Consider the following 26,670-nt stretch of genomic DNA (forward strand, 5'->3'; position numbering starts at 1 on the left):
CACACAGCCCTAACTGCCGTATGGAAAGGTCCACAGCCAGTAACAGTTGCATTAAAGGAATGTATCTGAAGCTCAGACCCCTACCCCCAGCTTCGTGCATTCAATGGCAATCTCAAATAAATACGACTTTTGAGGCTGGGGGTTTGTGGCCACATAATAGAAAAGATGCTTGAGTTTTCTTGGCCCTAACAATGCTGGTGTTTTGTGGGACTTTGAAGATATGCTAGTAACCTAACAATATGTTTCCTAAGAAGACTAGTAAGCATTGTTAGCGTAGCTGACTTCAAATCAACTGAAATTTAGACATAATAGATAAACTATTATTTAAATAATAATAAAAATGACTGACTTGCACAGGGGTATTTATGCTGAATATAGACGTGTATTGGCATTCTTCTATAAAATGCAACTATAAAAGAGATTATACATTTAAAGTGTCTTACTGGTCTGAAACGGATTATGTACATTAAATCTTCTAGCAATTGTGTTGGAGTAAGTAAGAAATAAGGAATATATTTTTATCCCAATGCCCTAGGAGTAGACATTTGAGCCACTACAAAGAATAAAAATCCCTGAAAAAAGATAAAATACTCACTCTAAAAGCTATTTAAGGGTTTAGATTTCCTTTTATAACAAGCTTTGCTAATGCTGTGGGTTTCTTAAAAAAGAACCATAAATAAAAAAAAAAAAGCCAACCAAACCACAAATGCAAAGTTAACAACCTATTCCTTTCTAATAATAGAACTGATAATGTGTACAATTAGGAACCAAAAATTTAGCTTAAAATTAATATTCAAGTACTGTTCCTAGAAGTCAAACATTTAAATGTAACATAGCCAATATTCATTAAAAGATAAACTTACCTTTATATTATATATTGAAAAAATAAATAAAAAACTACTAAAAAGGTTATTGTTGGTGAGAGATTACAAAAATAATGTTATGTTTTTGGGCTTGTCTGGGGTGTATTTGTTTTTAACCCCAGATATGGCACCTCGTTCTTTTCTTATGCGGAGAAGAGCTAATGATCTTACATAAATCAGTTACAATTATTAGCATGATAGAAGGGTCTTATTCAAATTCACATTTTCCAATTAATATCAAAAGTACAGGTTGATGGCCCACCTCTTCATAGCAACAAAATATCCATTAAAGGTTTAATTTTTTTGAAGAACAGATTACATCCTGTTGATATGTCCCAGTAAATAATTTGTATTAATTTTTAAAGGGGGGAAATAATCCCACAAAACCAACTAAACAAACAAAAAGTATCTTTTTACGGTTACTTATCTCCACCCCAAAATGCCCATCTACTTACTTTAGAGAGAAAGGGAGCCCTGGTGGCCTAGTAGGGAAGAAGCTGCACTGACAATTCAAAAGCTGGTGGTTGGAATCCACCAGTAGCTGCAAGAGAGAGAACGATACACAATTTTCTCCTGTGTGATTTACAGCCTCTGAAAACTCACTAGGAGGTTAGCAGCGAGTTGGTTCCAACTCGATGACATGACGAACAAAAAAAAAAAACTAAAGAGAAACAGACTATTTTCTTTCAACAATTCATACATTCATGAAACCCTCTGAAGACAGGTACGGAAAACATCTGGGTACTTGCTACTAACCTGCCTTTAGATCATACTGTCTTGAGTGCTTAACTATGAGCTGAAGGGTTGTTGTTGTTATGTGCCGTCAAGTCTCCTGTGACTCATAGCCACCATTTGTACACTGGTGGTTCTGACTCAATGGTATACAACAACAACAACAACAACTAGAGGCCATTCTTTCTGCTTAGAGTATACTAATCCAGAAAATTAGTGCATTCAATACAGACATATCCTTCAGAGATCTACATGACAATATAAGCATTTTCTTTTAAACTGTAATATTTAAAAGTGTTGTGTATATTTTTTAATTGAAATTTTAATGGAAGTTTATAGAGACTCTGGATTTCCATTCATTCCTTATTACACATTTTCTTCCCTGTGTTATATGTATTTTTTAAAAATGATAAAATAATGCAAATGCAAATGATGCCAGTCTAGATACAAAGGCGTGCCTAATCCAGGCCATGGTTTTCTCAATTACTTGTTATGCTTCAGAAAGTTGGACAATGACTAAAGATGACAGAAGAAGAATAGATGCCTCAGAGTTGTGGTGCTGGAGAAGAGTCTTGAACATAACTATGGACCATCAAGAAAACAAACAGGTCTGTCTTAAAGAGAATGAAACCAAGTCTCTCCTTGGAGGCTAGGATTTTGAAGCTCCGCCTCACTTACTTTGGGCATGTGGCCAGGAGAGATCAGTCTTTGGAGAAGGACATCGTGCTCTGAAGAGTGGAGGAACAACGCAGAAGAGGGAGACCTTGGATGAGATGGATTGATACAGTGACTGGGGCAACGAGGGTTGGTGTGTCAGAATTAGTGAGACTTACTCAGGGCAGGGCAGGGTTCAGAGCTGCTGTACATAGAGTCGCTATGCGTCGCAAGCAACTCAACCAATAACATTCTATGACAGGTTTGGAAGCAGGAGTGGCATCCACTTCCTAAACAACTTGCCTCTGGAAACTCTATGAACTTTGATGAATGTCGATAGTTGTAGAGGGGCTTTAGGCCTTTTGTTCATAGGGTCGCTATGAGCATGACTCATAGCTCGACTCAAAGGCTATCAACAACAATGCAAATACAAAGTAATAAGCAAAGCAGTGTGAAATAGATTGTTGTGTACTGTTGAGTCAGAACCGACACACAGCTGTCATTTCAGTGGGTTTTCAGAGGCGGTTAATCATGCAGGAGGTGATTGTCCATCCTTCTGCAGAGCAGCTGGTGGCCTCCAACTACATGCCTTCAGGATTGCAGTGCAGCTTTTTGCCACTAGGCCATCAGAGCTCCCTTGAAAACGATTAGCTCAATTCTATTTGTACATATTTGGAGGGAAAAACCAATGTGTAAGAAGTTCAGTAAAAAAGGATAAAAAGAAAAATACTCTCTTGAAATTTTTTCTCTCAGAGTTTGCCTTTCATATTTTATTAAAAGGAAGCACCTTAGCTTTTCATAGGTGTTGAACTTGCAATATTTTGCAAAAAATCATTTCAAGAATGTTTTGAAAAAAATGAGCAGAACAAGTATACTTAATACTTATATTAGTAAAATGCAAGATTTAAAACTCTTTGTAGAACAAAAGACACAGGGAGCAAGAAAATACATATGAGGGCAGAAAGAAAAACGAGCAACAGAATCAGTCCATTGTAGAAAAAAAGAAATTCAGGGAACACCTGAAATATGCTAAAGAAATATCTAAAACTTCAGATACACATTGTGAATCATATAAGCAACTTTTGCTGGAAAAAAAAATTGCATTCTATACCTGTAGCAAGTGCTCATTAAATATAGACAATCGAGTTCAATTAAGAAAACAAGCCAGTGGCTTAGAGGAACTATTTGTGAGTTGTCTTTTAAAAGAAATTAAAGTACAAGTCCTTCCTGGGGATAATTTAAGCAGCGTTTATACATAAGGCTCCACCACGTAAGATTACCCAGAATTATTTTCAGCATCTTAGAAGTTGCTTCCAGTCTAATGTGATAGCAATTATAAGAGGGAACATTCAATACAGTGTTGGTATTCAAGTTTGGAGAGGAACTCTAAGCAGAGGTCCCAAAATATGGGCAGGTGTGTATGTGTGGATTTGGCGTGCAATTATAAAAACTAAGAAAGGCATCTTAAGTAAGATTAGAGAAAAGGCAGGAAGAAGGAATCTAAAGTTCCAAAATGGCAAAAGTCATCTCATCTGTGAACGACTCAACAAGGGAGTCCTTTTAACATCTTTTGTTGAGTGATAAGTCAGTCTGTTTTAACCATCTTGAAAAGAAGACTTTTTGTTAAGAAATTTTTGCTATGAAGAAACAAAAATGTTTCATATTTAACCTCATCTCTTACTAGTTGGCATTCAGAAGATATGGAAACTCGGCTGCCAATGTTCTCTTCGTTCATTTACTAAAGCAACATTAAAGAGTAACTGATGCTGAGGACCCAAGGTCCAGCACTGCTCATATAGGGTGGAGGGGGAGCTATGTAATCAGATAATCAGAGAACATATCTATACATGCCAAAGTATAGATATAGACAAGAAGACACAGGAATGTCAACTCACTGCTGGGAGTTAAGAAGGAAGCCTTCACAGAAGGGCTTTTTCAGTAGAAACTAAAGAAGGGCATTTCAGGGACAGAAGAGCAAATGCACAGCACCAAACACTGAGAGCATGGAGCAGGTTTCACTAGTGAAAGTAACTTAGGGCACACTTAGACCACGAGATAAAAAAAATGCAAGAAAGGTGGGAGACAAAGCTAGAAAAGTGGTGGAAGGGAGCGAGCAGATTCGTGAAGAGCTTGTATGAGGTCATGCTGAATAGATGAAGAGTTTTCTTCTCTTAAGCTGGAATTAGCAGTTGGATTTTTAATTTTAATACATTCAAATGAGTACGCTAGTTGTTTTCCAGAATTTTCTTCTTTATATTTTATAATCCTTGACTTTTCATATAAATAGATCTTTGTTTTAAATTCTTTAATCCTCCTTTGAATCTTTTAAATTTCTCCCTTTCCGTTAAGGGCTTGATAAAAAAATTTTTTTAATATCTCAAAAGAAGTTTTTAACATATGTGGAGTCCGTTGTCCCACATGCTATATGCTTTTGTTCTTGTTGATTGCCGTCGAGTAGAGCACGACTCATAGTGACCCTATGAACAAAAGACCTGAAGCTTTTCTGTAGCTATTGTAGTTTCTCAACATTCATAGAATTTCTAGAGGCATGTGGTTTAGGAAGTGGATGCCACTCCTGCTTCCAATACATCACGTAGCTTAATTTATTCTAAATCTATATTGTTCAGCATGTCACCAATTCTTGATTATCTTTTAGTGATCACAACTATTTAATTGGAGAAACTGAGGTTAAGAAAGCATTGTTGTTGGATGCACATGACATACCTACATTATCATAATGTAAATTTGCAAACTCATTTTTTTTTCTCCTTTAGAAATAATGCTTTCAAGTATACTCCCTTATTTCTTTTTATTTTGGTAAATTAGAATTCATTCTCTCTGTCTCCCAATGTTGCTGAGTCAGATCTCACAGGTGACCCACCATTAGGTTTCAAGGCTGTAGAAGGAACAGAACTACTCATCTATTTCCCTCAGAGCCTTGCTAAAAAATTAACATCGGTTAATACTCCTGTTTATGGGAAAATTCTGATCTCATTGTGGGATTGGAAGGACTCAAAGCTCACCCTCCAGCAGGCATTCAGAGACTGTAAATTGAATCGGAGAAGATTTCCCATCTTTTTCCCAAGGAATTGCTGGTGGATTTGAGGTGTAATCTTTGGGTGAACAGGCACACCTTTCTACGGGCTTTCCCACCAGAGCCATAAAATTAGAAAGCTAATTATATAAAAATAAGGTGCAGACACATGAAATAAAGAAATTGATGCAAAGTTATAAATTAGTTGTCCCTTAAGAAGAAGTTACAGTAAACTTTAGGTATAAATTCTCGAGATGGGTTTGGCTCTCATTTTTGCAAGATTTAGGTAAATCCTAGGTATCCACTTTTTATAAAAACCTAGGAGAATTCTTAAACTAAGAATTCAACAAAAACACAAGGACTGTAGCAAGTCTAACTCACCCAGACTGATAACTGGACTCAGAAGCAGGAGCATATATTATGAGGGACAAGACAAACTACAATGAATTTAAATAGAAGGGCACTGTAAACCAAAGCACAAATACAGCAAGCAAAGTGAAGACAGTTATAGTACATTCCCTAAATTAGATTCTGGTTGGATTTTTTTGTGGTGGTTGTATTTATTTCTTGGAGATGGTTTTTATTTGTGAGAAGTCTTTGGATCTCTCTCTCCAGAGTGACTGGAATGGTGACACTGGACGGGTTGGGTGCCTGCTGGTCATGGTCTTCCACCTCCTTCCCACAGACAGCTTTTAATCTGAGTGTCAAATAGGAAAAAATAAAAAGCCTCCATTTAACAATGGAAAAACACAGAGGTGAAAGTCATTAATCACAGAGGTTAAGTAATTTCTAGTTTTAATATCACTTAACTAATTCAATTGTTCCAAAGATTAAATTGGGGCATTTTCTTTCTTTGTTTTATCAAAGTGGCTTTACTACTTTCCCTGTAAAACTGTTTGTATGTGTAATCTAAAAAATGCTCATGTGTGAATAAGAGCTCCCCAGACACGATAATTTAAAGAAAATTATCAAATTAGGAAGACTATTCTGTCTGCTGAAAAGAAATCAAACTGCTATAAAGTTAACTACTGAACTGAAAGTCTGAAACAGCAATGGCCACGTCTAGCTTCCTCTGGATTTGTGAGACCTGGAGTTCTCTGTTAAGTTACATTCTCTTTTAAAAATAACTTCTCAAAACAACTATGAGATATCAACTCCCACCAGTAAGAATAGTAAAATTCAACAGAGCAGCAAACAAGCTTTATTCATTGTTGGTTGTTGTTGTTATGTGCCATCGAGTTGCTTGCGACTCATAGCGACACCATGTATAACAGCCCTAAACTCTGCTCTGTCCTGTGCCAATCACACTGTTTCTGACACTCCCATCCCGATTTCCCCAGTCACTGAATCAATCCACCTCATAGAGGGCCTTCCCCTCCTGCATTGTCCCTTCCCCCTCCCAAGCATGATGTCCTTCTCCAAGGACCAGTCTCTCCTCACAACATGTCCAAAGTATGTTAGACGGAGCCTCAGAATCCTTGCCTCCAAGGAGCAGCCCGGTTTAACCCTTTCCAGGACAAATCTGTTTGTTTTCCTAGCAGTCCATTGTACCCTCAGTACTCTTCTCCAGCACCACAGCTCAAAGGCATCAATTCTCCTTCTATCCTCCTTGGTCATTGTCCAACTCTCTGATGCATAACAAGTGATTGCAAAGACCACACTCTGTATCAGATGCACCTTAGTCTCCAGAGGGACACCATTGCTCTTCAGTACTTTGGTGAGGTCTCTAACAGCAGACTTTCCCATGCAATATGCCTTTTAATTTCCTGGCTACTGATGCCAAGAGTGCTGACTGTGGAGCCAAGCAAACTAAAGCTTTGAACAATCTCAATCTCTTCACCATCCATCCTGATGCTGCCAATTGGCCCAGTGGTGAGAATCTTTGTCTTCTTGACATTGAGCCTCAATCCATAATGGAGGCTACAGTCCTTGACCCTTTGTAGCATGTGCTTCAGGTCCTCCTCATTTTTGGTGGGAGTGTAAAATGGTGCAAGCACTATGGAAGGCAGTATGGTGCTTTCTCAAAAATCTGGAAATAGAAATACCATTTGATCCAGCAATTCCACTTCTGGGAATATACTGCAAAGAAACCAGAACGGCCACCCAAGCAGGTATATGCACACGCTTGTTTATTGCTGCTTTGTTCACAATAGCAAAGAGTTGGAAATAATCCAAGTGCCCATCAACAAATGAATGGATAGAGGTATTGTGTGGTATAGTCACACAATGGAATATTATGGAGCACTGAAAAACAAAGATCTCATGATATATTAAACAAAATGGGTGCCCATGGAGGACATTATACTGAGTGAAATATCTCAGTCACAAAAGGATAAATACTGCATAATGCCACTGTTACAAAACAGGACTGACATCGAGGTTGGGGGCAAGCAAAAAAAAAAAAGAGAGGACAAATAGTGTACACAACATTGAAACTGATGAGAAAGAGAACTGTATAAAAGGAATATATGGTTAGCTATTATTGACATAACAAGAGTCCAGAATAAGAGCTGCATAATAAAGTGGCCGGACTGGGGGAGGCTGTATAACAACCAACGAACTATTTAAAAAAAAAAAAAGTGAACTTTGTGGGACGGGTGTCAGGGAAGAAAATGCACAACAATGAATGAATGGAAATCCAAGTTCTTTATAAACTTTCATTAAGATCTCAAGTAAAAAAATAAAAAGCGAAAACCATACAAACTTCAGTATTAGCTATAAGCCCCACAGAGTATTTAAGGGTCAAAACAAGAGCAATAATCTTAGAATATAAAACGCAACCTATGTAACTGTTATTATTCACAAAACAGTCAAGAGGGTCTGAGGTATAAAGGAATATTTCAGTTGAACTTAAACTATAGCTGAGAAGAAGTACAAATAATATTTCTCCTTACAATGTAATTTTAACTCTCCTTTTATCATTCCTTAGAGGTAAAGATGGGGAGATTTTGCTTTACATATTTGGGCATATTATCAGGAGGGCCCAGCACTTGACAGGAGACACCATGCAAAGGAAAGTAGAAGGCAGAGCAGGGGAGGAAGGCCCTTGATGAGATTATACAGTGACTGCAACAAGGTCTTGGCACAGCAGAGACTGTGAAAATGGTGCAAACTCAGCCCATGTTTCCATCAATTGAACGTGGAACAAGTTAGAGTTAACTGGATGACCTTATCCTTAAGATGGTGAGATCCATGTCTCCTTCCCTCGTATCAGGGTGGAGCTTAGTGCCTCCTGAGGTCAACAGAGTCTGGCAGATATGATTCTTTGTGATGCTGAAAGCTGGATCATAAAAATGATGTTTGTGTTTGGAACCCAGCCGCCATGCTGTAAGTAGCCCAAGAGGTGTGGCTGTATGGAGAGATGTGTAGGAGGCGGAGTCCCGGCTGCAGACACGTAGGGCAGGGCCAAGCCACTCTCACTGTGTCCCTATCTGAACCCCTAACCCACAGGACCCGTGCACACAGGAAAATGACCCGTTTGTGCCGATAAGGTTGTGGTGGTTGTTGTCTAGCCAAACTGATCTTACAGCAGAAGGGTAGGAAAAATGTCTCTGAGACTGTTCACAGCGCAGCCTCATAAACAACAGGGTGCGAGTGTAAGAAATTGGAGAATAAACACCAAAGAAAATAGCTTGGCACATGGCGAGCTTCCTGCTCTGGGATGATCTGTCTCCCACACAAAAACCTAGTTCAAGTTCTAACTCTTGATACGTTAACAATGCCACCTGACTGAGACAAAGCATCCTAGTGGATGCAGTTACAGTTCACCCTTGAACAGCACAGGTGTGACCCGCACAATTACAGTTATCTATGGATTCTCCCCTCCTTGTTGCTATTATGTTGCAAGTATGCACTGGAAAAACCTAAAATGTGCTGTTACATTAGTCACCTCCATGTGGAAAACTGTCATATCATTTACTGGGCAAATGCTCACATCAGTATTATTAGGGTCACATGACATTTCGGCAAAGAGTGAAACACCTGACAGACTATGCCACCAGAAAACCTCATGTGGTACCTTTTATAAAAATGATTTTTCTTTTCCTCATTCATGTTCATTTTGTTTTGTGACATCAATCATAACTGATCAGTGCCATTTATTATAACATCTCATCTAATCCTCACTGTACCCTCACTTTCCCTTCATTCTGAGCACCCATCCTCTAACCTCAGCTCCTCTCTCCCTCCTTGCCCATCATGGTCACCCCCCATGACTGTGTCTATCTGTGTGCAAACTTTTCCTTAGTTTTTGGGGTTTTTTTACTTGTCTTTTTACTGACTAGCAAAGGAGACTGCTCCTCCTTCTCCAGCGGAGCATCTGGTAGATTCGAACTGCACACCTTCGGGATTGCAGCACAGCTTCTTTCCCTCGGCTACCAGAGTGCCCTAGGATTTTTAATTTTTTTTAAACCAATCAATAATGCATATTTTGTATTGTTAATTACAAAACACACAATGTCTGACATTCCATTCATTCTACACTGTCCTTTCTTCCATTTAGTTCAATAAAGTATTCACTATCTATCTATTCATTTTCTCCTCCCACTTTTGGGTAGCCATACTAGTCTGACTCTCTCCATATGTAAACCTTTCTAAATTGATAGTTAAGTCCTGCAGGAGAGGGGAAAATCTCCAAATGTAAGCGAGCCTGGACAGTTCAAATGCATGTTGATCAAGAGTCAACTGTAAATTACTGGCAAATTCTCAATTGCATAGAGGGTCAGTATCCTGAACCTCTGCATTGTTCAAAGGTCAGCTATGGTTAATATGAGGTCATAGGAAAGGAGCAGGGCTCTAATATGACAGTGTCCTCATAAAAACAAGAGAGGAGACAGACACACAGGGGAAGGCCATGCAAAAGAGGCTGAGACTGAAGTGATGCTTCCACAAGCCAAGAACGCTACTGACTAGCTGACAGTCACCAGATCCTATCATGGAACAATTCTCTCTAAATTCTCAGAAGGAATTAATGCCACTGGCAGCAGATTTCAGAGTACTAGCTTCCACAACAGTGTGAAAATAAATTTCTGCTGTCTTCATTCATTTTGTGGTGCTTAGGTATATCAACCCTGTTGTTGTATACCACAGAGTTGCACAACTGACCCATACCTGATCCTCTCACTGGCTGTCAGAAGCAGTTAATGACATGGGAGAAGATTGCCCATCCTCCTCCTGAGGAGCCACTGATGGCCTCGAACTGTGCGCCTTCGGGATTGCAGCACAGCTTCATGCCACTAGGCCACCAGAGCTCCCTATGGCAACCCTGGGAAATGAAAACACTAGCTCCGAAGCTGCACTTTCTAGAAACAAAAAGGAACAGTGTGATGTCCATGGGGAACTGCGCCAGACAAAGGTCACACCTCTCTTGGGGTCTGGATACAGCAGTGGCTCCAAGGTGGAAACATGAGCAATCTCCTCCCAAGTGATTTACAGTCGGGGGGGAGGGGGGGGGACATGGACCCCACGAGAGGGTCAGCAATGAGTTCTTTGCAACTCAGTGCTAATGAGTTCGAGATAAGACAGCCAAACCAGTAATACCACAGAACGCAAAGGAACAACTACGTGTGCTGTGAGGTATCCCAGTTAAGTATTATTCACCATGTAAAAACAGTCATGAAAGATCACGTGTGACCTTAATACTGGCATTACTGACTCAGCTGTTACTCAATACCTAGGCACACTGTTAGTATCACCAACTCTAAAAATGCTGCTCTGTCTCTGTCACACACACACACACACACACACACACACACACACACACACACAGAGAGAGATATGGAAATACAGCACAGTTAAAGACAAAAATCTCTGTTGTTGTTGTTGGGTTTGGTTTTTTTGCCCTCAATAGAACCCTATTAAACTGCAGATCTGGGAGGAGTACAGTTTTCTCAAAAAACTATTTCCAAGATGAAACTGCTTTACAGTCAAGTTTGTTTGGTTATGTTAAGAAAGTGATCTGCTGAAAATATTTATTGAAAATTAGACCACAGTTTTGTTGGTTTTTTTTTTTCTAGTTTGAAATCTCTATCATAACATGGTAGCTTTAATACAGAAAGACAAAGAAAAAACCCTCAAAATATATTTATTGTACTGTTTTCTACGGGATAAATATTATTAACAACACTTTAATAATTTGTCCTTCTGTATAACAAGCTATAGTCTATGTTATTTCAAAATGGAGTTCATATTGCATATACTACTTCAAATCTTCCTTTGTACATATGATATTGTAAATTTTCCCTCAAGTTTTGAAAATTTTTTCTTCAGAACATTACTGGATAGATATTTTTAGTGGGTGCATAACAATTAGGAAGCTCTGGTGACGTAATGGGTAAGGAGGCTCGCTGTCAGTACAAGGGTGGGGGGTTGAAATACATGGGCTGCTTCTTGAGAGAAATGGGCAATCTCTTCCCATATGATTTACAGCCTCTGAAAACCCTCTGGAGGGTCAGCTATGTGTCAGTTCCAACTCAAAAGCTGAGAGAGAGAGAGAGAGAGAGGTAATGATACAAATGTATTTAGGGAGCCATGGTGGCCTAATGCTGAAAAGTTGAGCTGCAATCCCAAGGGCGTTCAAGGCCACCAGCTGCCCCGCAGGAGAAGGATGGATAGTCTCCTCCTGTGTGATTACTGCCTCTGAAAACCCACCAGAGGGTCAGCTATGGGTCAGTTTCAACTTGATGGTAGAACACCACCACCATCATAATGTATTTTCTCATCCCTCTATTTTAAAGCACGAGGCCATTTCGAATTTTTTGTTATTATGAACAACACTGTGATTAATAAATCTTTCTAGAGGCCTTTATTAGTGGAATTATTGAGTAAATGAAATGCATAATGACTTTCCAGAAGTGGCAATACCACATACATACCACCAACAGTGTAAAAGAGTAACCTAAAGAATTCTCACCAACATTGTGTCTTAAATGCAAGTTAGTCTTTACTATAATAATACTATAAATAATAGTAAGATATCAGAGACAAGGAATCAGATGTGTTTTAATAATTAACTTCTCACATTGAATTTACTAATAATTTTAGTTAAAGGTCTAAGAGTCTTGGCGGCAACGTGTGCAATGAGTCAGGCCACAAACTGCAACATTCATGTTTCAAATCCACCAATTGGATGAGCAGTCTCTGTCCATCAAGACCGATGCCCTCAGGAACCCAATGAGTCAGAACAGACCATAGGGCAGTGGGCTGGGTTTTCCCGGGAAAGAAACAGTAGGTAAAGTTATAGGTACTTTGTACAGAGGAGACAACTGACAAATTAAACGCTGAAAGATCAAATTAGTAAGTGGAAGAACCGGCTTTCAGAATAAACAAGTAATAAGAGTAATACTTCAAGCAATACTTGAATTCTGCTCCTGTTTTGAGAGATTTAAAAAAAAAAAACAAAACACACCAACCAACTCCATTCTCGAAACAAAACAAAAAAACCACTAATTCTACTAATTTCCAGTAAACAAAAAAATAGTATCTAGCCCTATTTTGCAAAGATGTGCAAAGAACAAATGAGAAAAAAATAAAGTGCCATGTTTACAGCATGATTTCAGGAGCCGAGCTGCAGAGTTACCAGAAAGGCTGAGCCTCGCTAGTGATTCGAATCCACCAACTGCACTGAGAGAGAAAGACGGGCAAGTCTTCCCGCACCACTTTGAGCATCAGGGACCCGAAGGAGGGTCAGCTACTGGTTGTGACATGACTCCTGTGAGTTTGGGTTTTCTGATGGACAATTCATTAAATTCTTTGTGACTTGAGTTGGGGTTTTTTTCACCCATAAAATGGGGATGACAGTACTTGCTTCATATCACTCATTCACTTGCTGCTGTCGAGTTGGAAATGACTCACAGATGACCCTCCAGTGGGATTCCATGTCTGAAAATAGCTCATGAGCAGACTGCTCATCTTTCTCCTGTGGGACAGTGGTGGATTCGAACTGCCAAAAAGGTGAGCTAGCCAAATCAGCAGCACACCTCTCTATGGGCTGCCCCTTCATACGCTTGTGGTGAATCCACGCAGAAGCTCTCAGAATCTGACTTGGCATACAATTAAGGGCTCAATAAACATTTACTGATCATTGCTAATCTGTATAAAATTACATCTGTGCTGCCAACCCGAAGGACCATGGTTCAAATCCACCAGCAGCTCTGTGGGAGAAAGATGGGCAATCTCCTCTCATGTGATTTATGGCCTCTGAAAACTCACTGGAGGGTCAGCTGTGAGTCGTATTCAACTCAACGGTATGTAACAATTGGCAGACATCATTTAAATTTCAAATATCTTGTGCCTAAAATTGACAAGTTTGCACAACAGAAAGGTACACATTTCCTCTTTTTCTGAGAACCGGAAACAACTCTGAAATTATGAAACTGATCACAAATATAATATCAACAAAACAAGGTCTTCTAAAGGAAGACACACTCTGTGTAGTGGTGAAGCCCATGAGTGTGGAGCTCCTACAAGAAGCACACAGCACTCTGAGGTCAGAGTCTTCTGACTGCTCCATCAGGGGAAGGTTGGGAATCTCCTCTACTGTGAAGTCAGCCTTCCGAAAACTCACTGGAGAATCGGCTGGGAGTCAGTTCTGACTTGATGGCAATAAGCATTTTCACGTGATTAGATTCTTTTCCAGCAAGTTTTAGTTCACCTGTCCTTAAATCTACCCCAATTACCCTCCACTCTACATGCAGTTCTGCTCTGTGCTTTAGGGTCACTAGGAGATGGAATCGTCCCAACCACACTTGGCTGCTACCCAAAAGGTGAGTGGTTTGAACCCGCTAGCCGTTTCAGGGGGAGCCCTGGTGGCGCAGTCCATAGGGAGCTGTACTACAAACACAAAGGCTATGTCTCTCTTGCAGTTCAAATCTACCAGCTCTGTGGCAGAAAGATGACCCATCTCTTCCTGTGTGATTTACAGCCTCGGAATCCAATGGAGGGTCAGCCCTGAGTCGGTTCTGATTCAATGGTAATGAGCAAGGGAGGGAGAAAGAGACACTTGATGGAATAAAGACTGTCTCCATAATGATTTAAAGCCTAGGTGACCCAATAGGCCTGTTCTGCTCAGTCCTATAGGGTCTCTAGGACATGAAATCCACCTGACAGCAGTAGATTTGGGTTACGTATCATTACTATATTCTAATATTTTCAACAAAATGAACTTCCAAGGACAAAATACAATCTTAAACAGAGCACTACAGATTGTAAAATGTAAATGGCTGAAAACTAAATTTGTGTGTGCATGGAAATGATATTTGAGCATCCTACGTTACCCCAATAGCTAACATGCTGTATAGGAATTATCACAGTAAGTTCTTCCAATGAAGATTCTATCAGTTCTGTAAGAATAGCAACTACTCGCAAAGTCTCTGAAAAACAGCAAAAATACAGGAGAATCATTCCCTTTGCCCCACAAAAGAATTAAGCTTTACAGGTTTTTCACCCACTATTCCTCACATCACTTAGCTGTCTGCTGCAGAGAGGGGTGGCTGCACTGGTAGTCGGCTTATTTCCTGCCTTCAGAGCGGCGTCTCTTCTTGCTTGTTCAAGCAGAATCCTTGCTCTTTCTTTAAGTTCTTCTTGTCTGGATAACATTCGGTGCTTAAAAGCAAAGATGCAGAATTAGAAGTGGAGAGGGGGGAAAAGAATCATCTTTATAAACTGATAATGTAAAAAAAACTGATTAAGAATATACATCATGAGAACATGTTCTTAAAAGGCAGAAGATCCTTGTATATGCTGTAGGCATTCTTTGTATTTGATAAATAATACAGTATAATCTGGTAGTCAAAGAGTGTTTCTTTGAAACTTTCTATTATCTTTTCAGGCTAAGTGTGAATACTAACTCCCAGAAGCTTCCCCCACCCCACCCTGTGTGTCTGGTGGAAACAGGCTTCATTTGAATTTCAGGGGTTTGTTTTCTTAAAGGCATATCAGCAGGCCTTTCCTCTGAGGCACCATCATTGAATGGACTTGAACCTCCCACTTTGAGTAGCATTAATGGCAACACTTGGGGGTTCTGTATATTCATAGTCCTATAGCACCGATAACAGGGGCAGGGATGGTGTTGTGTGGTGGTTAAGTGGTTGGCTAGTAACTAAAAGGTCAGTGGTTCGAGTTCACCAGTCACTCCATGGGAGAAACTTGTGGCAGGCTGCTCCTGTGATGATTTCCAGCTCGGACTGCCTGGGGAGTGGCTGTGTTCTGTCCTGTGGGGTCACTAGGAAGCTGAGTCTGGTCTGATTCTGGTTTCTCAAATTGAAAGCCACATGTTTTCCAAATTGAATGTTGATATTAAATACCAGTAATAATAATTCTTTACGTTCTGGACAACGGATATTTTTAGAAAAAGAAAAGCTTTCATAAAGTTTATGGGGGGAATAAAAGAGTTAACCTAATAACCGACATTGCTCATTCGTTACAATAAAAACAACCAACTATATTAGAGTAAGACAAGAATGTTACTACATTAGTTTGTAATTTTAAATATATTTTGGAGATTAATAGGCACTGACCATCAATAGAAATGAATCCTTAATTAAGGCCGATGTTTTTAGGTGCTGACTAGTGGACTACAGCTCATGACCAGGTGTCTGAACAAACAGATCAAAACCCTTCCCTATCTTGTGCCATACTCACAATCTCTGCCACGTTAGTTAATTCCAAATTCCTTCTTTTCTACTAAAGTAACTAACATCTGTTTCATGGCATAGTTTTGCTTCCAATCATAAGAATCATTCTTGGTCAAGGAATAGGTTCATTTAGTTGGTATAAATGTGTAATTGTTCTTTTAAAATGAAATTGGGAACATTATTTTTTCTTCCCAATCTTTGCATTTTTCTATAGCTATTTTAAAACCCACTTCTTTAATTGTGTAGGAGAAAATATTTTTATAAGTGTAAAATTCTGTAGTTTTTTAAAAACAATTCAATTTATTGCTGTCGCGTGGGCACCAACTCATAGCTAACCCTCTAGTGGGTTTTCAGAGGCTGTAAGTCACACCGGGGGAGACTGCCTGTCTTTCTCCCTTACAGCGGCTGGTGGATTTGAACTGGCAGAGAGGGACTGCCTTTGAGTTAGCAGCCCAATCCCCTTACGACCATGCCACAGAGCATCTCTGTGCTTTTAAACATTTGTGTATTCACAGGGTTGTACAACCTCTTCTACTACACAAGATTTTAAGAGGATTAAACAAAAAATCTTAATAGATACAATTGACATGTATAAAAAATGGATTCTTAGTCAATGTTGACAGTCCATAATGGAATTGGTCACTGCAACTGAGCTGGCTATAACAACAAACTTTCTCAAAACCAGACAAAATTAATTACATGAACTCTGAATTTACAGCTACAATATCATGCTGCTAATCTCTCTTAGAATAATGAGCAATGTAACACTGAGCAGGCCACGTAAAAACTCGCATTTCAGTTCAATTTGGAGGCAGGAGAAGTCTAGGTACAAGACCCAATTTCATCACTTCACTGTGGTCAAATAATCCCATTTCTCTAAACCTCACTTACAAATGTGGGTAAAAATAGAGCAATTCTCACAAGGATCATGTAAAGAGTAAGTGAAATGGGGTAACAGCTCGAGCACATAGTGAAACACTGAATAAATACTATTACTACTTTTTTAATCCCTCCATTTCTTTGTCTTTGAATGACAGCATTTAGATGAGATTATCTCTAAAATCCCCACTATCACTAACTTCTGTGATTCTACATTTGGTAATCTCAGCCAACTACACACACATGAAAACCCTGCTTTGCTCATTAAAATCATATTCATATAAATTCTTTTTTTTCCTGGTTATAAATCTTAGGACTCTATAATGAGCTAAGCCTTTTTGTTAACATTTATAAAAATTACATTGGTTTGCATACAAAATTTATATACATTGTGTTTCATTCATATACATTGTGTTTTAAACAGTCTTTATTCACATTGCCTTTCATATAATCATTCCCATACACTGGGTTTTATAAAACAGATCTCCATTGATCTATGCCCACCTATCATCTCGTCTTTTCAGGTCTCCACTGAATCTTTCCTAATTTCTTCACTCCCTCTCTCCACAATGAATCTTTTTTAAGGAACTTGATGTATAATGCTAAGCTGCCCTTCAATAAAGCTGACTGCTATACTTCTAAAGTTACAGCTATCTTTGAGTGTGATTATGGTTTAAAATAAAGAAAAATAATGAGCATAAAATTTAGAAACACAGACTTGGGACTAAGGAATCTTTAAATTTGAACATCATATACTTACTATGCCAGCTTGGGGAAGTCTGCAAACCCCAGTTTTCCATACATAAAGTGAGATTTGTCCACTCACTTCTTGGGTTTTTAAAGTTTAAGAGAGGTATGTACAATATATGTAATAGTTCTCAAATCAAGCACCAAAATGGACATTAGGCCTTTCTAAAATCTGGTAAGCCATACTAGGTTAGCAAATTTCCTCGAATTTAATGACATCAATTTTAAGACTAAACATTATTCTATGAATTACTAAGAAAGAGCACCTGCCGTATACAGTAGGTATACTGTAAACAACATCCTGATTTCAGAGACGTTAGAAATATTAAAAGATGTATATCTCAGAATTCATGAGACATACCATATAGCATAGAAACAAATTTAAGGAAAAAAAGTGTATGTTACAATCAAAGGTAGCTATCAGTGCAAGCCACTGTTTTCCTTCATAAAAAGCTTCAAATGAAAGGATTCTAAGTACGTAAACTACTCTGAAAAGCTTTTGGACTAACATACGGTCCAAAATTTAGCTGCTATAGACAATTTAATAAACCTATTAAATTTCAGCACTCATATTACAAATTTTTGGCATCAGATACTACTTTTACCAGTCTAGTACCCAAAATCTCTTTGTTTATCTTAATAAAAATTCTGACCAGTTCTAAGGGCCAGTGAACAAAACATATGAACTGTCAATAAAGGTCGTTATTATCATCCAGTGGACATATTTGAACTTGACTTACATAATCTTAATAGAATCACAGCATGACAGAATATTTTGAGAGCCGAACAGCCTCTGAGAGATTATTCCATTTAACATATGTGAAAAACACATTCCAAGGGGGTTAAATGACATTAAAAATGCCAATACTGTTAATTACTGTCAGAGCCCAGTGATCATGTAATAATTGTGACCAGTTACACAGACACAAAACACAGCTCTTTGGTCTTAAGAAGAGTACTGCTTCCCCATCCAGATGACTTTGCATTTTTAAACATCAATCACACTGTACTTTAAACACACTTGCTTTAAAAATAGTTAACAGAAGAAATCTACAGTAGATGTTCAAATTTAGGCTCCCCAAAGTATTTAACTGGTAGGCCTAGATAAATAAAACTCTTAGCAATGAATTTTTAAAAAAAAATCAGTCCACGGAAACCGACTGGAGCTCTGTTCTATGTTGACACACGTGGGCTGCTGTGAGCTGGGGCCAGCTTGATGGCAATGATATGACACAAGCATGACGTGGCCTGAAAGCTTTCATGAGGCAGGGCAGAGCTCAGATAGCTACTAGAGCATTGAATCTAAGACAGACATTTTTAATTTCCTTAACACTTTTTGATACTGATACTTGATGATATTTTACAGTTTGTCATCCACGTAGAAATCAGGATGTGACTGCCACTGATGACATGCATGCATGTGCCGGTGTATGGCTACAATCTCAGATGTTTCCGGCAACACTTGTCCAAGAACGATTTGAGTGGTTGTTGTCTGAAATCTTCTACTGTAAAACTTTCTGGTATGATCAATAAAGTGCCAACATGTTGATGAATATTACTAGCTCCAAAAGAAATCCCAGAGACAATCATGGAATATTCTTTGAAGAAATACAATAGTTCAGAGATCAGCAAACTTGCTGGGATCAGAGCCCTGTGTGCACCTCAAAACTCAGGACCCCAAAGGGATTCCGCTAACTCCCGAGATTTTTGTTTTCTTTTGAAATGAAAACTGAGAAACTGAAATTACTTATTCCTTCAGAAAAACAAAAACCCACAGCAAATTCTTTACATGTTAACAAATTTCAATTTAATTTTTTTTTGTTTTAATTTGGTTATCTCTAAAAGATAACCAAAATGGCAACATTTGACAATATTGTAACTCTTTTTACTATCTGGTCATACTGCAGACAGTAATTCTATTTTGATACCTCTCTCAGTAGTCAATCTGCTGGGGTGGGACAAATCACAGTCTCCAGAAAACTCCAGTGCCTACTGACTAGAGCATGAGCTAAAAGAATGGCAAACACGGCTCTAGTATTATTGTAAAAATAGTTGGGAGTATTATTAAAAAAGTAGAACTGCTGCTGAAACAATGTGCTGTGGGCGGTACAGAGGCCAAAACTGCGTGGAAAACATGAACACCAACAACTGAGCTAAAAAGTGATTTCGAACAGTTAGCAGCTACGCATGAAGAGTTTAAAAAAATACCTAAATCAATTTATTTTGCTTAAGACTTCCTTGTATGCACACGTGAGTATTATATAAGTCTATGTCAAAAAGGTGGAAAAGAATTCATTTTACATGCATAAAATACAAATTCTAAATGTTAAGAACATAATGGCCATCCTTTTATAGGTATTCTGCTGAAACTGTAGGTTTAATTAAATAAAAATTAATATCCACCTCATGGGGAAAATCTGAATGCTCCTGGAAGTTTTGTAAAGATGTGACCAGAAATACTGATTCCAATGCAACTAAGGTATTTAAGGAAAACATTTTGAACAGGAAATACTTAATTTGACCTTAAATTTCTGAATGATTTTCTTACTAAATAGAATATAAAAATATCTTTAACCTACTCATAACAAAACATCTTTCTTTTATTAGTAAAGTAATACCTTAAAAATTGGTATACTTTACCTTTCATTCCTAAAGCTGAGTTATTTTATAGACTTAAAGTTCCATATAAACTTTGCTTAAGTGTTTATGAAACAAGGTCTTTTACCGAAGAGAAATTATGTCATACTTTTAATCACTGCAACAAATTACAATGATCAAAAACTCCCCTTAAGTGCATCTTAACATCTTAAAAGGTTTTATTAATACAGAAAGAAAGTATCTTTCAAAAAAGTACAGAATATCTGTTTGCTGGCCCTGCATCGTAACCATCCTCGCTCACTCACCTGGACAGATTTCGAGGAAGGCTCGGCATGATTTCCTGTGACTCTATCCGCATCTGGCTCGGACTCTGTCTGCCTCAGAGAGGAAGGTTTTCTCTTTGCAAAGTCTTCATCTCTCACGTATCCCAGCTTAGACGTGGGAGATAAACTTGGCTTCTTGATAGGTGACTCAGGATCCAGTCTGCCGTCTCGGGGTCTGGAATGATCCTTTCCCTGCTCCAAGCTCCCAGTAGCTTCTAAAGCCTGAAGCTTTTGCTCATTTGCTTCCTCACAAATCAAAGGTGGGGACACATCCTTCTTCTTATCGCTAACATAGAAGTCACTTAAGTCTAAAACCTCAGGTTTCAACAGTTTCTTCTTGCCTAACAAAGCCTGTGCTTGAGTTGAGTCTGTACTGGAACTCATTCCGGGGTCATCGGATCCTGAAGTCCTCCCAGAACTCTGCTGGGATTTTAGGGGTTCTGTGTCACTTTTAGTCCTGCGACAGTAAGGGGAGGTTGTGCTTGGACTTAGGTGATCATCAGGGGTCTGGTGTTCACTCTCGGACTCTCCAACCCCACTATCATTGACGAATACTGAGTCGTCTTGAGACAAGAAGTCCACGGCTCCGCTGGTAGGCTGAGGGTTAGGCTCCCGCTTCAGATCGCTCAGCTCCGCATAAAACTTTTCCTGATCCACAGAACTGTTTGTGTCAGTTTCATAGTTCCCAACTTTGTAGGTGCTTTTACTGCTGTTTTCTTCTATCTGAATGACATTCAGCTCTTGGCCGCTGAAATGAGCCCTTATTTGATAGAGATAAGTCATAACAGTCAGTTTGTCGGGAATGGCTAATAAAACCATATCTGAAGGTTCCAACAACCGGGAAATTCCTATGCTGGCGAATCCATCGTAGGCCTTAAAAGGAAGAAAGAAGAAATGGTATACCAGCTGTTCCAGGGAACCCACACACTTTCTAAGACAGGAAAATTGTATTGCTGCTGGAGGGTATGCTATGTTACCAACATCATGCAATATGAAAGGAACAAAATTCCACAAGTAAAAAATTGTAAAGGTGAAGTAATGGCATTTGAAAGAGTTGTTTTTCTCCAATAAAGAAGATAAACAAAAAGGAGAGATCACACACACAATCTAAGAATGGATTTTTAAGATAAGGAGCTAAGGTATAAAGAAACATTAGACTAATCCATCTCAACCTGTACCATTCCTCTTCAACCTCTTTGTCCCCACCATGGTCCGTAACTATGGTGATTTAGGAACAAAATGTACACTTATATTACCCAAAACAATGAGGGCCTATATCATCTCGATATTAAAAAAAAAAAATAACAACACCCCCAAATAAATGCTACCTAAGTTCAGAGACATTTTTTAAAATGCCAATTAAAACTGACTTCCCTAATCGGCAGAGGGACTTCATCCCTTGTGGAAAAGAATAAATTGTTTTGAGCACCACAACCAAGAGGAGAATGTGAGGCTGCATTGTATTATTTTTTGTTAGCCTTTACATGACTGCAGCACATCAGGTTTTTCTAGTTTTGAAGAATCAAAGCTGTTTCTCAATTTACAATTAATTATTACTATCCTGAACTAACCCTTAAAAATAGCATTGTGTTTGCGAAGCAGCACAAAGATTGTGCCTAGAGGTGTAAGGACTCTTAGAGGAAAAGTAAAGGTGTTCCAGCTGTCGTCTTGCTTTGGGGTACAAATGTCTATTCTTTATAACCGCCTTGATTTAGGCTCACAACTCAAGGTTTTTCTTAAAAATGTTAGGAAATCATGTAACAAGCCAGAAAGAGAGAATTGGTCTTTTGTGCTTAACGTGCACAAGTACATTTCTACCTTTGAATTTAATCTTTGCCTCATATTCTTCCTGTAGTTTAATAAATTTCGTGGAATAAGTAAGAAAGAAAATGAAAAAACAAATTGTGATATTAAGCCTCTTCAATTTTCACAGCACTCTGCTTCATAATACAGGTACCACAAAAATATTTGCTAGTGAATGGCTCTGTTGGTGTGCATGTAGAGGCCTGTTTGTTATTTTACATGTTTTAGGAAAATTAAAGTCATTTTCCTCTTCATGTGTCTTGACAACTAGACTGACAGACATCAATTGCAGTCCATCAGGAAAAGCACCACAGGCAGAATTCAAAACTTTTCCCAATTATCTAAAACACGGACACCCTGGTTCAGATCAGATGTCACAGGTAAAAATACCTTTTTATTCAGCACATTTTACAGATCTAAGAAAACTATTAGCTTCCTTGCGGGGAAACTCCTGCCGCTGTTTTGCTTCATGTAGCAATTGATTTTATGCACACTAATTGCACTAACCGCCCCCTCCCCCTCTCCCCCCCAAAAAAACCCAACACACCAATATTTTTTAAAAAGCTGGCATTCTTGTGAGTGAGGTCAAAGAAGTTTCCCATAGGCTAACCTATTCTGGTATGGTCAATCAACTATAGTCTTTTTTGCTGTGTGGGCAGGCAAAAAAGGAAATCTTTCAAAGAAAATCGTCTGATTCCTTCCTAAATGTTCTTTTAATTGGCAGAGAGAAGGCACTTTGAGTTCTGCTGTGCAACCACCTGGAATTTAAGACTCGGGCATTGTTTCTGTGCTGCTTGTAGTTCAATCCAGGGCACTTGGGGTTATCAGGAAGAACTGTGTGAAGCCGGAAATAAATACGCAGGTAGCAAATGAGATACTCAATGTAGATATCAGGTAAGAAGTTGCCAGGTGATGAAAAGGATAGACTACAAAAACAATCACTTATTGAGTAGTGCAATGAATAAGATCATCTAAACTAAAATCCTTTCAAAAAGCCATAAGGAGGATTTAATTGAGAAAAAAAATTAAGTGAAATATTCTACTCTATGTGGTGGGAATTTTTGTTCAACATTATTATGCTCTTGAGTGATAAAAGCAAAAAAAGATGGTGTGAAAAAGTGTGACTAATGCCCTAATACAATTCAAAATACATATGTAAAACTAAAAGAGTTTCTTTTTTAAAAAACTTCAAACAATAAACTGAAAATTCTATTTTATAAAAGTAACAATGGGTTATTATTAGGATGCATGTGTATCTATTTAAGCAGCTTATTAGTGTATCCTGTTGCAAGAAAATGTAAGTACAGAAATGTCATATCCAAAGATATTTAAATTAACTGATGAAAAAGAGGGCATTTCACTTTAATAGGTACAACCTCCAAGGTCATACAGAAAATCATTTGTGAGAATTAGTTACTTTGTAGCAAGCCAGAAGAATGATATTTATAAAAAAAAAAATTATGCTTATTTTTAAAGATTACCTTTTCTTGGAACATTATCCCAATTTTTAAAAGGCTTACTTTCCTGTCAGCACCACAACTCAGCCCCAGAAATATTAAGTGACAACACAAACTTTTGGGCTTTAGAAAGCAATGAAAAGTAAAGCCATTTTGATTTATTTGTCAATGGAACTTCTATAAAGTGTCTCTTTACAGACTCTTTTGTCACTAGATTTTTAATTACCTACTCAAAGTAGATTGAAGACCGTATAGACCAAAGGTTATTAAATTCTTTATCCTACAAAGACTTAGCAAATTGATGAAATTTAGGTGTTCCTCAGAATGTTCTAAGTACAAAAAATAGGAATGATTACAAAATAAACCAATTAAGTTTAAAAGTGTAAGTATCAAAATATAAATAGAAATACACTTAGGGAAAAAATACATTTAGGTAAAAAGTTATATGTGTGGTTTTTATGAATGTATGACAGATGTAATAATCAACAAGGAAGGCACTATCAGGATCTCTGTAGACAGCCATAACAATTGCAAAGTGATAGGAAAATACTGACTTCTCAAAGTGACCAAGTCTTATTAACTGTAACTAACATGAAAGTGGTTTGTTGTCTATATTATAAATTTCAAGTAAAAACCAAAATATCTCATTTTCCATAATCATGTTCAAGAACTGTTTGAATCACAGATCTCAATAAGACTTTTCATTTATTTCTCTTTTGATTGTTGGGGGGGGAATACTCAAACTCCAACAAAGATAATATAATACTCAAAAAACCAAACCAATCAGCCAATCTCACCAAATCAGGTGTTATAGCACAATAACTTACAATGTTGTATTGTAAAGGCATGGGGAGGGGAAGGGAGGAGCAGAGAAGTGGGAAGCTCATCAGCCTTCAGCTACAGTCAACTGGCCCAAAGGGCTCCAGCAGTGCAGGCCATGTAGATGGCAGCTCTGAAGCTAAAGGATCAAATCTCTCTCCAATCAGGTGTGAATCTTAATAATTATGTATAAAAACACATGGCTACCAGCAAATGGAAAAAGCAGATATGAAAATATAGTCCTTAAGGAATATAAAAAGAATGCATATTCCTTGATAATATCCAGTAGGCTCTCTGCACCTTCTCCCCCGACACAGTCCTAAACTTACAGAGTAGTTCATGGCACATGTATATGAGCACTTTTTAAGCATCTTTGAGCAACTTGTTTTAACAAAATATGTAGCACCTAGTGAAGGTCATGTACAAATAATCTGATGGCAGCTTTGCACTTGCTGACCTTTAAGATTCATGGTAAACTAGAATAACCATTAGAATGACAGGAAGGAAGCCAACTTCTCCCCATGACATGATGCTGCAGGTAGGACCTCACAAAACCACCTCACTTCACCAAATTAATAAAACCTGCAGGGAAGCCAAAATTGAAAAAAAAAAAATCCTTCCCATGGCAATTCTTACCTTTTTGTTGTTCTCTTTAATATCTTGAGGATTCAAAGACTTGTAGTCACTGAAGAAGAAAATGGCACAGTAGGTACATACGGAAGGTGATAAAACAGCTGTTTCTAAAGCAAACTGACTAAAAATTTGACATTCAATAATGCCAAAGAGTAACTAGCAATTTCACAGAAACTCAATCAACAAAACTAATAGTGTGGAAAATGAAGGTAATAAATAAATAAATAAAAATAGTGATTACATGTTTCATTGCCTAGAGCAGCCCATCTAAAGGAGAAGTTAAGGCAGGCACCAGAGGCGAGGTCTGACAACCAAAATTGATCATGAAATAATCCCTTATGTCAATGTACAAAGAGCTACAGGCTGATTTGTCTCATCTTATTTTAATGCAGACACAATTTTTAGAATAATGTGAAGTTGGTTTTTTGAGATTAAAAAGAAATAATTTTTAACAAAAAAATTGTTTTTAGGCATCAAGGAGGACAGACTTTTCTTTTTAACATCCAACTATTTCTTCCCTCAACAAACAAGAGGGACTTCACTCAATTAAAAAAAGGAAATAAAAAGAAAATATTTCAGGACATATGCTAAGAAATATCCTGTTATTTTTTAAAAATAGGTATTATTCACACAATACTTAAGAGGGAATGTAAAACATTTCTACTTACATTAAATCTGGTCTAAAGTGGTGTAATATTGCACAAAAAGATAAACCATTTCTCCATGATGTAGTAAAATTGGTAATTTTTACTCCCCGGTAGTTTTTCGTAACTTCTTTGCACCACACAAGTAGCGCCTGACTAGCATTTGGCTTTCGCCCCAAAACAGGACTCGGTATAGGACTTGGCTAGAAAGAAGGGAGAGGGGGAAAAAAAGAGGAAAAACATTAGAAGAATTGAATGGAAGATGAAAATGAACATTAATTGACCTAACGAGATCCTCTGAATCCTTTGATGTAAGTCTAGGTCCTTCAAAACTGTCAATTCGTGACAACTACAACCTGCAAGGGGGAGACATGAATCTTACGTTATTATCTTCAATTTTAGCTCATGGCATTTGCCTGACAAGGATGTAGATATGCAAGATTTTAAACTTATACATGAGAACAGGCCAAGAGCTATACTGATAGAAACATCATGTTAAAGCATTTAAATACTAAGACTGGATCGCTGTGTAACACTCACACTTTTAGAAAAGATCATTCCAAGTGGAATTATGTACAAATATAGTTCTTTTTGAGCTCCATTAAAATTTTTCCTTTACGAAAACGTAAAAATTTTGAATTCTAACTTTAACACATTGTTAGTAATGGTGAGAGGTAAGTAATAGTAGCCTTAAACGTTCTAATAACCATATTAAAAAATAATTCTTATATAAATTTAATAAGGGCAAAATAACTTTAGAGTTAATAGCAACAGGGGTTGACAGTAATGGCATACAATAATATGTTGTTGTTGTTATGTGCCATCGAGTCGTTTCCGACTCATAGCGACCCTA

The 26,670-nt window shown here is 38.0% G+C and overlaps 1 protein-coding gene across 3 annotated transcripts in view; it reads right to left on the bottom strand.

Annotated features, from left to right (window-relative positions):
* Window positions 1–26,670, bottom strand: part of EHBP1 (EH domain binding protein 1) — a 411,111-nt gene that overhangs the window by 85,574 nt on the left and 298,867 nt on the right. For all 3 annotated transcript variants that reach the window (XM_006880956.1, XM_006880958.1, XM_006880957.1), the window contains 4 exons: window positions 25,842–26,020; window positions 25,177–25,225; window positions 20,444–21,334; window positions 14,740–14,883 (listed from right to left, as the gene is read on the bottom strand). In XM_006880956.1, coding sequence (XP_006881018.1) covers window positions 14,740–14,883; window positions 20,444–21,334; window positions 25,177–25,225; window positions 25,842–26,020 — 1,263 coding nt within the window. The remainder of the gene's footprint in view (window positions 1–14,739; window positions 14,884–20,443; window positions 21,335–25,176; window positions 25,226–25,841; window positions 26,021–26,670) is intronic.

The sequence above is a fragment of the Elephantulus edwardii genome, unplaced genomic scaffold (assembly GCF_000299155.1).
Source record: "Elephantulus edwardii isolate Elephantulus edwardi_28Jun2011 unplaced genomic scaffold, EleEdw1.0 scaffold00011, whole genome shotgun sequence".
Taxonomy (NCBI): domain Eukaryota; kingdom Metazoa; phylum Chordata; class Mammalia; order Macroscelidea; family Macroscelididae; genus Elephantulus; species Elephantulus edwardii.